The sequence below is a fragment of the Equus asinus genome, chromosome 5 (genome assembly GCF_041296235.1).
Source record: "Equus asinus isolate D_3611 breed Donkey chromosome 5, EquAss-T2T_v2, whole genome shotgun sequence".
In the NCBI taxonomy this organism is placed as follows: domain Eukaryota; kingdom Metazoa; phylum Chordata; class Mammalia; order Perissodactyla; family Equidae; genus Equus; species Equus asinus.
This window is the reverse complement of record NC_091794.1, coordinates 109,505,327-109,521,928: the sequence shown is the minus strand read 5'-3', so window position 1 is coordinate 109,521,928 and position 16,602 is coordinate 109,505,327. Positions and strand designations below refer to the sequence as shown.

Here is a 16,602-nt window from a genome sequence, read left to right as displayed (position 1 = left end):
GTGGGGCTGCCCCCGCCTGACTGTGTGAGCGCCCTTCTCACAGCCGGGTACTCTCAGAGCCACGCCCTCTCTGGGCTGGGCGTTGACTTTACTGCCAGCTCTCACGAGGGAAGGACCCACATCCACGTGGGCAAAGGGTGGGAAAGAGGCAGCCTGGGGCACAGAAAAGAGTTTACCAACCTTATAGTTTTGTGAAAGTGAGCTACTGTCTACAAGAATTACGCTGTAAAGGGGCTGGCCCCGTGGTCCAGTGGTTAAGTTCGCGCGCTCTGCTGCAGGCGGCCCAGTGTTTCGTTAGTTCGAATCCTGGGTGCGGACATGGCACTGCTCATCAGACCACGCTGAGGCGGCATCCCACATGCCACAACTAGAAGAACCCACAACAAAGAATACACAACTATGTACCGGGGGGCTTTGGGGAGAAAAAGGAAAAAATAAAATCTGTAAAAAAAATAAATAAATAAAAGGACATTATTTAGAAACTAAGAAAATCTGAAAGTATAGAAAAAAAAAAAAAAAGAATTAAGTTGTAAGGAGAGAGAGCATTGCAGTTGAATAGTGGCCCCTAAAGCTATGTCCATTCAGAACCTCAGACTGAGACCTTATTTGGAATAAAGGTCTTTGCAGACGTCATTGAGTTAAGGATCTCACGAAGAGATCCTCCTAGATTATCCAGGTGGGCCCTAAATCCTGTGACAAGCGTCCTGATAAGAGACGGAAGAAGAGAAGAGACAGGGGAGGAGGACACGTGAAGATGGAGGCAGAGGCTGGAGCGATGTGGCCATAAACCAAGGGGTGCCTGGGAACCCCAGAAGCTGGGGACAAGGAAGGTTCCTCCCCTAGAGCCTGCTGCAGGAGGCGCAGCCCTGCCACACCTGGAGCTCAGACTTCGGGCCTCCAGAACTGGGAGGAGCACATTTCTGCTGTTTGAAGCCCCCGGTTTGTGGTCATTTGTTGTGAGGCCCTGGGATACTCACACTGCCCTTTATAGCACTAAACTCCGCCACTGCCCCACATGTGGACATGCGTGCCAGGGTTTCGTTCCTGCCAGCAGTCCCCAGGCCCGGCCAATGCTGCCTTGCACCCCGAGGGGCAGCAGGGGTCTGGCCCCCTCAGCCCCTTTACTCTAGAGTGAAACTGCAAGGTGAGAGAAGGCACTGGGCCAGAGGACAGCAGCAGCTTGGAAGCCACACCTGGGGAGTCCCTGGGTTTACAGTATTCTTGGCAGATTCACACCAGAAGATCAAGCAGAACAATGGGAACATCCATCCCCCATCTCTCTCAGCAAGTTTCTGACACGCTTGGATCGCCTGTCATCAGGACCCAGAGCCAGAGGATCACCCCAGGCTTAGCCAGCCTCGCTCTGCATTTCCCTAGAGGAGCAAAGAACGTGGGGAAGGAGCCAGTGGAAAGCAGCAGTGCCCGCAGAGGCCTCTGCCACACGGAACTGAAGACAAGATGTGACAATTCTGTCTCTGAAGGGGGTGCCGCCTGTGTGCTGCCACAACTGAGACCTCGCCCTGGAAACAAGCGGGCAGGCTCTTCTATAGAGCCACGTGCGCTGGGAGGAGAGAGGAGACAGGTGACGACTTCACACGGGGACATTCCTTTGGAAAACAACAAATGAGGTGTGACAGTGTCTAACGGCCCCTGGAGGACACGGGCACAGAAATAGGCCAGACTCCATCATCGTTATTCTAATTTGGCCCAAATTCCTTTCTACACAAAACAAGATAGGACCTGAGAAAATAGAAACAATCTCTCTGCTCCCCTGGGGCTCCCCAGGTCAGGCCTGAGCACAAGGCCCAGCCAGCCCAACTCTGGGGCCCTGGGCTCAAAGCCAAGGCTGTGACACCACTGAGGGGCACTGGGTGGGGCTGTGGATGGCTCAGCATCACAGGTGTAGCCGGACAAGCCCACTCAGCCCACCCTTAATCTCACTGCTTGAAGGAAACCAATTCACAGTAGAATGTTCTGCCAAAAATTACAGCTTTCGAAACTGGAGATCACTTCCTCTGTTTTGGAATAAGGGTAACTTTTAGAATGAAAAGTCTTGGTCAAAGCAATTCCACATACGAGTTACCCGTCTCCTAGGTTGTCAAATGAATCCCTAGAAAAAGCACTCTACTCCCACTAGAGCTCACGGACTTCCCTCAAAATTAATAATTCCTCCTGACCAGTACCAGCCAGGCCCTCCTTCAGTTCTTCCTTGAAAGTGAATTCTGGTCACAGAAGGGATTGAGGGTGCGCAGTCTGGGCAGGAATCTCTCATTGCTAACCAAGGCTGACTCCCCCTTCTCTGGGAGCTTCCCGCAGCTGCAGATCACATTTGCTGACTGGGCTGATGTTGAGGAAATTGGCTGGCTATCTAGGAAAGACTCCTTCTTTTCTTAGCGGTTCTCAAAGGACATTCAAGAGACACTGAACAGAGCGAGCTCCATGGAACGTACGTGTGTTTTCCATGTGGATTTTCAAGTTGTGCTTAACAACAAAGCTCTGATCATGGTAATAACCCAGGAGGAGTTCCAGAAAAAGGGCCATGGAATCGTGGTACAACAGGGTTCTTCCTTTCCCAAACGTTTATGCCACCACCACACACAACACTCAAGGCCCACAGAGGAGGAGCCAAGATGGACAAGACCCACTTACTTTGGGCAAATCCTAAAATGACACAGTGGTCTGCATCGGTGGCAAACACCCACCAGGTAAGAGGAGATGCTGCAGAGCAGAGGGGGACAGTGCCACAGACGGTCCTTCTCCTCACGCTAAGAGCACCCCCGATCCAACGTGGGGAAGCTTAACCTGCTCTCGATCATGGCAGGGAGGGGAGGCAAGCCCCTACCTTTCCAATTTCAAGATGCTCTGTCCCCAGCACACAGGCCTTCAAGTGCCAGGTGTGTTCTGCAGGAGCAGCTGCAGGAGAGAGCACAGGGGCCGGACCGCGGCCTTTGTGGTTCTGAACGCAGGACTGCTCCACCGAGTGAGCGGTGCTTCTCGAGGCCCGTGGTGAGCACAGACCAACTTGCCTTCCTTCCACTTTGCCACCTCCCACGGCCGGGAGCTGGTCTGACCCCACAGCTTTTCCAATGAGATGCTTTCACGGTGAGACTTCTTCAGAATCAATACCAGGCTCTCGCAGCCCTGACCCCACTGCAAAGTGCTACACTTCATGGGCGCAGAGCCCCATCTCAGAAGACACAACATGAACAGAAATCACCACGTGTCTGGTGGAGACATTCACTTTATATCTCAGACCAGCAACGACGTGAGACGAGCATGGTGAACTGCACCCATGCTCATTGCGGAGGCCCTGCCACCCCTGCCGGCAAAGTCACTGGAGAGACGGCAAGCACCATTTCCGGGTGGGGCCAAGTCACTGGGACTGGATTTGGGTGTTGGGAAAAACTACCAAACCCCAGTGCTGCCCCAGGTGGCGTGGGCAGGGCTGGCCAAGGACTGTGGTCCACAGGCTTCTCGGCACCGACCCCCTCATTACTTACATCATGGATTATCTATTCCTCCCTGAAGAAGAAACGTGCCTGCCACAAGATCTGGTGGCAACTGTCACAGCAACTGTGCTCACAGGATCTTTGTAGGGCTCTGTTCAGGGGGCATTTTGAATGAGTTCATGCTGCTCTTTAGTAGGATAAAGCCCCAATCATATCTGAGGTACAGATTTTACCAGATTGAAAAATCAAATCAACGACCCCTAGCCTCACAAACACAGCAACAAGGACAAAGCACAGGACTCTGGCTTCCTGTTTCTTGCAGCAAATGGGCAGACAATGCAGCCGAGTGACAGTGTGTGAACCAAAAGCAAACTGGTGCAAACGACCCAAGCAGCCAAAGCCACCCCCTTCTCTCTGTCAGCAGATTCTGTTACCTTTTCTGATCTTGTCATGAAAGTTAATGGCGTCCACGGAAGCCGTGACTATGTTGGTCTTGCAGTGACGAGCAGCTACGATCCCAGCCACCTCATCCATGAGCTTCATGGTGACACCTGTACAGAGAAGGGGCACATGGCAGATTAGATATGAGGGAAGGGGAGGCTATTTGCTATCCTGGAAACAAGGAGTAAAAACCAAAGCCCTCTTACTACCCAGCAGCAGGGGCGCAGCCAGCTCCGGGGCGGGGAGGCACCATCTGAGCGTGCTGAAGCTCACGTCATCAACCTGGCTTCCTCGCGACCATGGCTGATGTTCTGGGGCGCTAACAAAATGATAATCCTTTTCCTAACTCCACAGATATCTTATCCTGCCAGGAAAGTTTGGTTACAACAGCTAGTGGAATGGCTGCCTCAAAAAGTCAGATAAGTGCTGGTGAGAATGTGGAGAAATCAGAGCCCTTGTACACTGCTGCTGGGGAAGGAAAATGGTGCAGCCACTGTGGAAACAGACTGGAGTTTCTCAAACGGCTAAACATCAAGTTACCACATGACCCAGCAATTCCACTCCTAGGTATACACCCAAGAGAAATAAAAACTCAGTTTCACACAAAAACTTGTACAGAGATTTTATAACAGCATTATTCATAATAGCCAAAAAGTGGAAACAACCCAAATGTCCATCAACTGATGAAAGGACAAAGAAAATGTGATGGATCCACACACTGGCATACTATCTGGCCATAAAAAGACACGAAGTACTGGCAGATGCTACAACATGGACGAATCTGGAAAATACTAAGCTGAGTGAAAGAAACCAGTCACAAAAGACTGGATATTGTTTGACTCCATTCATCTGCAATGTGCAGAACAGGGAAACCCATAGGGTCAGAGGTGGACTAGTGGTTGCCTAGCAGTAGGGGATTAGGGGGAAATGGGAGCGACTGTAATGTGAGTAGGGGTTTCTCTTTGGAGTGATGAAAATATTCCAAAATTGGTTGTGGTGAAGGCTGTGTAACCGTGAATACACTAAAGATCAGTGACTTGTACACTTTAAATGGGTGAATTGTATGGTATGTGAACTGCATCTCAATAAAGCTGTTATATAAAACAAACAAAAGGAGAAAAGCAGGCTCACGGGAGGCCAAGGTCTCATCACAACCTCAGGCTGCAGCCGCTGTGGGCTCTTGACCACACCCCTTTAGTCTGATGGGATCATGACTGCACACCTGCTACTCCCCCACCCCCAAATCTTGCCCCCCCAGCACAACATGCATATTGTACTTCTTCCTTCATTTTAAAAATTTTAAATCATATCTTTTATTAGGTTGAACTACATGAAATCACCAAAATCAATCATTTTTGACCTACAAAGGTAACAACGTGATACTAATCAACCTAACAGCTATCAGAAATCTTAGAAGGTTATGCATATTCACCCTAGGATACAGAACGATTTGCAAAAACCTGGAGAGAGGCAGAAAGACAGACTCCATCCCACTCATGAAAGCCAGGCTCACGTGGAACTGTGTTTAGGGCAGGCCAGGCAGGTGACATAGGGAAGTGAGGAGGGCTGGCGGGGGTCCCTCAAAAGGACAGCTACTGCCCAGCCCCTGGCTGCTGTCCCCACCCAAGGAGCAAGGCCCCACCACCAGCCTCCCGATGTTCCAAGAGGAACCAGGAACCTACGTGTTTATGAGGAATCTGCTGATTTTTAAACATTGGTGATTAATTTAAAAATCTCAAAAAATGATACAACCAAAAAAAGAACTGAAGCCCCTTCTGTACTGGACTAGAGGCCTCATACAAATACAGCAAAAGACACTTCTTAAAAGGAACTCGGGAGATGGAGGGAGGGGCCCTCTGTCTGGGAGGGACACCTGGGGTTCAGTATACTCTTCTCTCTACTTTCATGAATATTTGGGCATTTCCAGAATAAAAAGGTTTTTTTTTTTTTAATTAATGTTCTTGATTTAAAAACTATGCTTTTATTATCAGGACTTTTCTTATGGAAGGTCCTGCTAGATGATGATGATGATAATGATGATGACCCATGAGAGCTGCCCCTGGCCATTTAAAAGCACTTTCAAAGATAATGGCACATTTGTTCTCAATCTACGCAGGTATTCACATACCCTGTTTTCAAATTAACAGTGAGGCTCTAAGTCACGCGGAGGTCCAATTCTAAAGAAAATGCAAATGAAACGCGGGGAAAACAGCTCTCTGGCAGAGGAAAGAATCACAGGGGCCAGGTTCTATCCCAGGGCAACTGAGGCTCTGGGAGGTGGCAGGGCAGAGAGCCTCCAGGCTTCGAGTTGCTTGGCGCCCAAAGGTCCGAGACAAGGGGTCGCTTTGCTTTGCAAAGAAGCTGCTGGGTTAAGTCATAATTGGAAATGGACACGGGTAGCCTTGCCTAAGCCCGCCACAAGTCTCTCTTGGCCTTTCTGCCCACAGCAGTGGGCCTCAGGGAAGATGGGCAAGGGCGGGCTTGGCAGGGTGGAGGCCCCACTCACACGGTGGTTCAGACTCTAGAGTCAGACGGCCTGGGTGTGAGTGGCCCCACCACTGCCTGGGGGGTTGGGGGGCCGGGCATGAGGGCGCATCACTACCACCACTGCCTGGCTGGGGACCCTGGAAGCCAGATCGCCCTCTGAGCCTTGGGTTCTGCATCTGCAAGGAGAAGGGGTGACAGGAACTACATGCAGGTGACGAGCAAACGGGATGAGGCCTGTGGCCACTCAGTAATGGCAGCTATCGTTATGAGACACAGGAGTTAAATTGAACACTGATTTAATTCAGGGCTTTGGGGAGAGATCTGAGGTTTGGAGGAGAAACAGAGAAGGAAAGAGAAGAGAAATGTCTCAGAACACCAGCAAACACGTGGGGTGAGGACTACACACTTTTGCTCAGGGGCAAAGGTGGCGTCCAGGGGACAGGTGGCTTCACTGTGCCACACACCAACCACAGCGGGCCCAGAGGCAGGTCTGAGACCCACAGCCCACCTGCTGACTCGGTTGTGGCTTAAGGGTGTGTGTGTGTGTGCGCGTTTGTGTGTGTGCGTGTTTTAAGTTTCCGAGAGGGAGTGAGAGAGCCCACAGACAGTTCTCCTAGGCTGATGTGCACCATAAAAAATTGAGTTGTTACAACAGCTGGACAAGTGGCCCCCAGCTCACAAGTAGCATCAGCATGAGCTGGTGGTCTGGAATCCAGAAGGCATTTCCCACAGACTAACTCTAAGCTGGGTAAGCACACTTCCTCGGGCAGCCAACAAAGCTCATTGAGTCTGATGAAGTGTCAAGACGGGCTGCGTCTGCCATGAAGCACCGCCACACTGAAGATAATTTACATAAGAAGATGTCGATCTAGACTCTAGAAACAGTTGAACACGAGGATGATGAAGAGACAGGATTCTAGTAGGGTATTTGCACTAGAGATGTTGGAAGTTCACAACAGAATGTGCATCACGTGTGGCTGTCCTTTCCCCAGGTGAAGACATCAGCAGACTCAGGCACATCGGGGTCCTTCCAAGAACAATCAAGACAGAGACGAGCAGGATTTTTTGAAAGGAAAATGAAGAAAGGAGATACTGAAGTCTGGCACAGGAGAAGGAACCAAATGGATATGTCGTGGAGAAGCAATGACACCACTGGGAGCAGTGAACCAGACAAGAACACAACAGCTGGCGTTTCCTGAGCCTCCGGGCACAGGCTCTGCTCCAGTGCACGGCCCAGAGTCACCGTGCCAGGAGGTTGGCGCCTCGAGGCAGGAACTCTGTTCACTGCTGCATCCCAAGCGCCTGCTGCCTGGCAGGCTCTGAACAGAGACTCAACGCAAGAATGAATGAATGTTGACCCTCCCTGGACAGCCGTCTGCGAGGAAGGCCCATTACTGTCTCCATTTATCAAAGCAGGAACTGGGAGCACAGAGATGCACATGTCCAAAGGCACAGTACTCCTCGGGGTAGAGTGGGACCAGGCCCTGACCACAGGGCACCAGAGGCTACAGCGTGCTGCCTCTCCATCCAGGTCCTGAGACGGGGAGACTCGAGGTGGAATCCCTAACTCAGATAAGATTATGGAAATGAGCTCGAGATCATGGCAAGAGGTGGGGGTGGCAGTCAAATCAGTGTGTAGGGCTGGAAGGTCACAGACGCAGACCTCCTAGCATCGCGGATACCAGGTGGTGTCACCAACCCGGGGGGTTGAGGAGAAGGGTAAGGACATGAGAAATGCAAGTTTGTACTGGAATTCACGTTTCAAAGGCAGAAAGTGCCTACAGTTAACTCTTGTTTGTATGCCCTGAAAAGAAAGGAATGGAAGAATTACTGAAAGAAGTCATAATCAGCTCCTTGCAACTAGGGTTCTGCTCCATTTATCCAAAATGCTGGAAGAGATCCCACAAGGGACCTCACCGTTACTAAAAATACTGCAGGATCCAAAGCATGTGCCGGCCAGGATGGGGGAGGACACAAGCAGCTGGGCGAGTTCCTGATGCCAGATGCCCCCAGCAGCCCTGTGCAGCACCCCCAGACCATCTGTATCATGTGACATGGGAGCCAGCATGGGTGGGGAGGTGACTTTTGTCCCTGTGTCCCTGCCCAATTCAGAACCTGGCATATAGTACTCAGAAAGGGTTGCTGAATAAACAAATGAATCAATGGAGGAAGGAACATCGGCTAACAGATCACAAACAGCTCAAGGAAGCAGCTCCAGCAGCTAGCTGTAGGGCCTGTATTTGAGCAACAATCTGGTTCACAATCAACCCACGTGCAGCCAGGAAAGAAATGCTTATCCAATCCACAGAAACCCAAAGTTAGGTGAGCCAGGTGGCATGTTGGATAATAAATCAATATTTAAACCACCTTGCTAGGTCTGTTGGCTAACAATGCTTAAAGAGACAGCTCTCTCCTGATCCCAAGAGCCAGCACACAAATCTGAGCTGAGAGACCCGGGGAGAGGATTGTGATGAGCTGCAAACCTGATACAAACAACAGAAAAGGCAGAGACTCATGGATGAGCTCACAGACTGCTAGTGCCCAGGTCAGGGGGGAAGGCACGATCCCACCATGTGTGTCTACGACTAGATTATACCCCAATAGGGGGTTTATCCCGGGTACCAAACAGTGACTAATATGGGCAGCAAGTGACCAGCACAGGGAGGAATCCCAGCACCGTGTGGGACGTGGAGGTCTGAAAGGAACCGGCTCTGCTCCACAAGAGAGGGCCTGGGGGAGTGGGCAGGCCAAGCTCTGGAAGGCTCTCCCCTGGACCACTCTGCCCACTGCTGTCAACCTGTACCTCCATGGGAGGCCACGCTAGGGTCAATGGGAAGTGACAGCAAGGTAGATTTTAGGGCTCACTACGTGGAAAAACTTTCTGTCAAAAACTCAAGTGTTCGGCCTTGTAAAGGCCAGGGCTCCCAGCCCCACTGTGTCTGAGGGAAGCCGTGGGGTTGGAGCTGGACGCAGAACCTCCTCTGGAGAAGACGGCCCTCACTGGAAACCTCTGCCTGCGGCTCCTGGAAACCCCAGGTCTGTTTTCACAAAGGCAAGTTTTAGTGCTGCTGCAGGGGACCTGGAGAAAAGGGAGGGACAACCGTGGTCCTCTGGGGTCCTGTGCACAAAGTGGACTCGGGTGGCTACTTAGAGGGGAGGGAATCGATGTCATAAAAACCCAGATTATAATAAAACGTTGATGATCAGAGTGACTACCTGGTGAGGAACAACCTTGGACAAATCGCTGCGTGGATGTGGTTCTGTGACATTCTTGTTATCTGTTGCTAAGAGAAAATGATCCAAGCAGAAGACAATTAAAAATCCATATACTCTCACCCCATCATGGCATGTTTGTAAAGACTGTCACCAAAAATACAGTCTATGACTGTAAACAGAATGTATTATGATCCATGTGTTGACTGAGAAAAGCAAATTTTGTTAAAAAATAAAACAAAACCAGAAACCTGCCTGCCTGGTTGGTAACTGCCCTTCCTCATAAGTACGCAGTGAGGCCCTGGGGGTCTGCCAGAGGAAGCCACCAGCCCTCGTGACACTGGAAGCCACCATCTCCTCTGCACTTTTTTACACTTTAATTAAAAATGTCAAGTATCAGAGTTTTCTCAAAAATGCCTCTTTCCAAGTGCCTACTGAAAAACCGCATCAACTTCTTCCAAGTCAGGGAGAGCAGGTGCTGCCGGCAACGGGAAGACAACTTTGGCAAATTCCAGTTTGTCGTGTGCTGTCCTTATTACCCAAGACTCGACACTGAAAGATGACAACAAAATTGTAGGATTTGCTGTCCTTGGACCCTGCACTCATTTGAGGAATTATGGGAAGGACAAAAAATAAGACTTGCTTGGCCACTAATATATAGATAAACATCGGGTCCCAAAGATATTTTTGAATTTAACATTTAACTGCTTATAGGTTTGTTTTTTTTTTAAAGTATCGACAACATGTTGACTGGCTTAAAAATAGCAGCTCCATGTTATTTTCCCAGGCCGGGCTGGCTGACTGGGCCACGCCTGCCTACAGACCCAGAACAGCAGTGAGCAGCTCAGAGCCTGGGGCCGCTGACTGCGCTGTGGGCGGCAATTTGAGATGCCCCCATTTCTATATTTAATCCCAACTGACGGAGTGTGGGCGCCAGCCTCCTATATTAAGAAACAATAGTAAGTTCATCTTATTTTAACTAGCCCACCCTTTGGAAATTACAAGGGGTTATTCTAAGAGCAGGTGAGGGACAGCCTCCCGAGACAGTCTGGCTTCTTCCTCCCTGGTTCCAAACGTATCTGCAGGCACCTCTGCAAGCCAGGACCACGAGCAGAGGAATATGAATTAAGGTAATTAATAAGAGTTATTTTTGGCAATTAATGCAGAGTGTAGCAAAGATGTTGAGTTTCTAACGTCAAAATGTCAAAAGTGGGAACTCTGGCAGAGCCCTCCAGCTCAGCTGAACTGTGGCTCCCACGTGCCCGGAGCATCGCAGAGCCAGGCAGCCAGGGAAAGGGCTGTCCGGCCACATTTTATTCCTCACTTTCTGTGTCAGGAAACTTGAGAAGGTCACAACTAAAGCTGTTCACTGCTGTTTGACAATCAAGGCTCTCCCTGTTTTGAACAAGACAGAGGGAAAGCAGGACAGGCGGATTCCTGTCCCAAGTGCCATGGAGCCCAGGGAGAAGGTGCAGCAGTTCCACGTGAGCCCCCTCGTGGCTCCGCACTCAGAGGGGCAGGCCAGGGGGAGGCTGTGGCCTCAGCCTGGAGTCCACACAAGGCAAGGTCATGTCTTCAAAGGCCAAGACCCATTCCAGTGGGTGTCTGTTTCCTCACAGGAGTCTAGACTGAAGTCAGGAGTGATGGCTAATGTATAAAAATTATATGTTCATGATGTTGATAGGAAAGACGCCATTAGAGGACACTGCCCATGTGTGCTCCTATGGAATGCAGCTAAAGAGGAAGCAAAAGCTGGTTAATATGGCACCAGAAACGAAAGATGCCCGTACATTTGTGGAGAAGGACATTCTCATGCAGTATGGCTGACTGATTTCTCCAGCAAAATGCTTTGCATTTCTGGAAAGACAGGGAGGACTGCTGGCCGGCAGGGACTCAAAACCACACATGTCCTAGCTGGAGGAGACTGCTGAGAGGTCCCGTGTGTCAGGAGGACACCAGTCCTGGGATAGCTGTCAGCAGGGCCCTGGGACAGCTGGCTAAGGAGAGCTGCAGTTTCGGCCAGTTCACAGCACTGGGGGTTTCCAGGGTTGTAACGAGACCCCCACCTCTCGCCCTGTCCCCCTGGAGCCGTCTGGATAGACATGAAGCTGCACTTTGGAGCCTTAGCTGCAGAATGACATCTTCAAAAACAAAGATTCTTAGAAAGTGAGAACTGGAAGGAACGTGGCTATCACCTAACGAACTCTCAGCTTTGTAACGAAGAAACTGGCGCCCAAACCTGCATTCACTTGCTCCCCTCTTGACCCCGCCAGACCAGAAGTTCCTCAAAAGCAGGAAACATGCCTTACTCATCCCTTTTCTTCCTTCTCCCTTGACCAAGGGCTCAACACACTGTCTTCCACACGGTGGGGCTCATGAAACTGGAAAGGGGCGCCTCTGTTTACACTGTACTTTTCAGTGAAACCAATTCCTCCTAACGGGCAAAAAACTGCTTTTTCACAACCGCCCCATGAAAACCAAGTGAACGAGAGCACCAGGACGGGAGGCTTCCCCCGCACCTCACCCCCCAGACTCCCTCTGCGTGGGCCACCCAACTTCTCTCAGCCGTGTGTCCCTGCCTTCCTCCGCCCACGGGCCTGCTGTTTCTCCTGCCTCTTCCTTCAGGTTTCCCGGCCTTGGGACCCTCAGGCAGCTGTGTGTGTCCCCTTGGCTGCTGGACATGTGTGTGGAGGATCTGTTGTCAGAGAAGGTTTGTCTCCCAACATCTCAGGTGGAGCAGTGTCTGTGCCACACTCTGCTGCATCTCTGGGCCTCGCACAGAGATGGGCACAGGGAATGTGCTCGGTAAGTGTTCAACGAGTTCGAGAGCCATCATCATGAGGTCCCCTGACAAGGTGCACACACAGCCTTGCACACTCCTCTGGGTAGGGGCTGACATCACTGTTGCCCCCACTGCAGTTCCATGCAGGGACTGTCTTCACTCTTTCCAGCTCATTTATTCAGCACATTGCCCGTCTGCTCTGCACCAGGCTGTTCTCAGTGCTGGGGATGAAGCAAGTACATCAGACCAAAGGCCCCAGCTGGGAGCCTCCATCCTGGCGGGAGCAGCCAGCCAGCCGGGGCAGCATCTGTCAGGCAGTGCTAAGTGCCTCAGAACAAGAGGGAAGCACGGTCAGGGGAGGGGGTCTATTTTATACAGGGCAGTCAGGAAAGACCACCTTTTCTCTGGAGACCTGAACAAAACGAGAGGCAGCTGTGTAGTTGTCTGGGGGACCCCAACTCAGGCAGAGGGAAGGAAGAGCAGCCCAGGAAGAGAAGAGCAGGCGCAAAGCCCGCAGGCGTACTCTGTGTGTCCTGAGAGCAGGAGCAAGGGGAGAGGATGGTTATGGTGGAGCTGGGAGGCACACGGGGAAACAAGATCCTGGAGGGCCGTGAAAGGGAAGAAAGGGCACAAAGACTGGGCTTCTGTGTGGAGTGAGCCAGGAGCCACTGCAGCATCCTGAGCAGGCACAACTTGATCCGACTTCTGCTCTAAAAGGACCAGTGAGGCTGCTATGTTGAGAAGAGACCATCAGGGAAGTTGGGAGACCATGTAAGAGGCCATTTCAACAGTAATGGGTGGAGCTGGAGGTGATGGCGGAGGTGTCTGGTATGTTTTGCTGGTGGAGCCCAAAGGACTGGCCGACAGATGAGATGGAGGGTCTACAAGAGAGAGCTGAGTCACGGAGGACCACAGGAATTCTCGCTCGACAACCAGAAGGACGGTCTGGCTGTCACTACAGGAGGAAGGCTGGGAGGAATGGGGTCAGGACAGCCGAGGAGCTGTGTATCTGAGACCAAACTGGAGAGGCCTGTCGGCCATTCCAGGGAGGTCCTGAGAAGGCAGCTGGAGTCCGGGGGAAAGTTTCCGCTGGAGCAATAAACATGGGAGCCGTCAGCCTAGGGCGCTGTGAGACCGGGTGAGTCACAGAGGCGTGGAGTGCAGGGGCGAGGACAGGCCCCAAGGCCCTGAAGCAGGCAGGAAAGGTGAGCAGGAACAGCATGGGGACGGAAGGGGCAGCAGTGGGCAACCCCTAGGCCTCGGGAAGGAGGCTGAGAGCAGGGGCCAGACGAACTGTGAGCGCCAACAAAGACCTGCCCACTCTGACCTTGAGAGGAGAGAAGCGTTTGGAGCAGTTTTCAGCAAGGACAATGAAGGGACAGGAGGGAGGGAGAGCAGACACTCTCGAAGGCACTGAGCTGAAAGGGGGTGTGGAGGCGTGGGGGCAAAGCTGGGTCTGGGGAGACCTCCCAGCGAGGGAAGAGAGGACTGGCCTCCAGCTGCTGCCCCTTGAGGACCACGTCTGCCCGGATAGGCCCCTGCTGGCCTGAGGGGACCAAGGGCAGTGTGACAGGTGGAGCCCCAGTGAGCTAACTGATGAAGGTTTCATGACAGTCACTATCCCGTTATTGTTTTCCCAAAGCATGTTAATGGCAGAGCTGGGGAGCCCTGCTGGGTCAGGTAGGCCACCTGGAACTCAGGGCCCAGCACGGCCGACGCTGCCCCCAGACCCTCTGAGACTAGCAGAGCTGGGGGCAGACCTTCCTGAAAAACTTATTTGTAGACTCACGACGGCATAGAAAACAAGTGCACCCTGGCGCTCACCCCAGAGCTGGTCAACGTCATGCTCACCGTGTCGCATTTACTCACTGCCCTGATGTGACCCGGGCGGGGTGCAGGTGTGGTTGAATCTGACCAGGCCCCTGGCTTTGGCAGCAGAGGCAGAAGCATTCCAGTTAAGGGGTCAGTGACCACCTCACACCAAATCAACAGCCAGGGTGGGCTCAGGCAGATAGGCATGGGTCCCCTGCAGGAGTGTGGCCACTGCAGGGTGCTGGGAAGCACAGGGCAGAGCTGGTCCTACAAGTGGGAAAGGTGTCCTGTCTGCCAACCTGGGCCCAACCTGGCAGCCCAATCGAAGGACATGAGAGCCACATGTCCGGTTTGATTTATGGACCATGATCCTAACAGAAAAAAAAAGCTGCCAACAGCTTAGGACACAGTCATCTGCCAGCATCAACTCAAACCATCTCTCCAAATGATTTCTTTCATTCATTAGCGGACATTCATCAAGTTCCTTCTATGCACAAGGTACTCTGCAAAGCACTGTGGGAGAGAGGCAAGTGAGGATAAGACAGGGGGGTGGTCTGCAGGAAATGCATGCCTGAGAACACCACAACTATCCTAAGGGGCAGAAAGGGTAGAGCCCAGAAGACGGGAACAGCAACGTGCAATCGTGCACACGGAGGGGAGGAAAGGGCTCCGGGAGCAATGGGGAGGAGTGGGACTGGGGCTGGGCAAGTAGAAATGGGCGGAGGTGGGAAGAACAGGAGGAACAAAGACAGGGAGACAGAAAAGCAAGGGCCTTTTTAGGGGAAGAAACTCACAGATGAGTGGAGGGCTGAGTGCCGCAAGGCTAGGCGGCATCCTGGGGGCACTGCGGCCGCCGGGCTGCAGAGCCGCAGAGCCGTGTTTGCCAAGCCTGACAGGGCAGTCTGGGACAGATCCAGGAGGGGAGAGCCCAGAGGTGTGGGCGCCGCAGGACCGGGCAACTGGCAGAGGGACAAGATGAGTGGAAAGGGCTCTGACAGCTCAAAATCACAGGTTCTCTGCTCGTGAGGATTTCGAGGGGGGCAAGGGTGGGGACAGCCCGGAGCCACAGGAGAGCAGGGGGCCTGGGTCCACAGACAGGGAGGCACAGTCAGGCCCGCTCCTTCCTGCTTTCTGTGCATGGATTTTGTTAATCTTTCTCCAGTTCCAACACTTAGGTATTTTTAACTTTTCTTTTTAAGTAACACAAGATCCAAGTTACTCACTTTTCCTCTGAGAACATCTTTTAGCCATAACCCTAACTTTGATAAGAAACATTGCCGTTTTCATTATTTTCTGAATCATTTAGAAGGCCAGACTTTACTTTTTCTTTGACCAGGAGTTATTTAGAGGAATGTTTCTTAACTTCTAGGCGCTTTTGTTCTTGTTATGGGTGCTTAGGCTTCATGGGTCCCATGTTGGGGAATTTATAATTACAACACTCTTTGTGGTCATGTAACGATCAGCTTTTATAAATGCCCCATTAGATATGAGCAAAAAGCATGTGCCTCCGTGGAGTAGAACATTCTCTCTCTGTGTGTCAGTAATGAATAAACTAATAAAGTCAATAAAATCAGAGCGGTAACAATAACTAACCTTTATGAAGCACTCCCCACGTGCCGGCTGCTCCCGTGTCACCTCATTTAGAGAAGGAAGCTGTAAGCCCTGGGAGGTTAAGCAGGGCGGCCGCAGTGCACAGAACAGCTTCAGAAGTTCTGAGAAGAACGGGCAGGTGGGGAATCAAGAGAAACATCAGGGCGATGGGCCATCCCCCCAGTGAGGATGCCCTGGGGCTGTGGGGGAGACACTGAGTGGGGATGTCAACAATCTGTCAGTGCCAAACGGAGGAGCCCACGGAGGCCACGGGCCGGGTGAGTCACGGGGAGAAAAGATGCAGTGGGGGAGGGGAAGGCAGCCCAGAACAGACTCGGGGGGACACCTACACTCAGGACACAGGCGAGAGGAGATAATCCGAGATTTAGGAGACCCAGTGGAAGTCCTCGCCCTGGGTGTGGGAGGACTAGCTGGGGAGCATGACACATGCAGATGCCTCCACCCGCCTGCCTTATCACAGGCTTCCTGGGGAGGGGCCCAGCATATGTCTCCACCAAGCCACTCTAATGCCACCACAGTGTGGGAGGACGTGGATTCAGAGAGTGTGAGGGCAGGAAACCTGAGGTCAGTGTAGCCAATACTCTTGAGGAGTCAAGGGAATGGGGTGTGAGGACTCAGTTGCTGGATTTGTTGAGACAAAAGCACTCTAGCCATGCATTTCTGAGGGCCCTGAACCATCAGAACTCCCCCCCGCCTCCCCGGGGCCCTCAGTATTAAGGATACAGGCCCTGCTCCATGAAACCTTCCAGGAGAAGGGTCCAGGAGTCTGTATTTTCAACAGGCACCAGATGACTGCTGAGGGACAGA

General features: G+C 52.0%; 1 protein-coding gene across 7 annotated transcripts in view; it reads right to left on the bottom strand.

Annotated features, from left to right (window-relative positions):
- Nucleotides 1–16,602, bottom strand: part of ACOT7 (acyl-CoA thioesterase 7) — a 120,615-nt gene that overhangs the window by 29,546 nt on the left and 74,467 nt on the right. For all 7 annotated transcript variants that reach the window (XR_006527405.2, XM_014862040.3, XM_044769564.2 and 4 more), the window contains one exon: nucleotides 3,884–4,000. Coding sequence is in view for 6 of the 7 variants with exons in the window: in XM_014862040.3 (XP_014717526.1) it covers nucleotides 3,884–4,000 (117 nt within the window). In the remaining variant the exon portion in view is untranslated. The remainder of the gene's footprint in view (nucleotides 1–3,883; nucleotides 4,001–16,602) is intronic.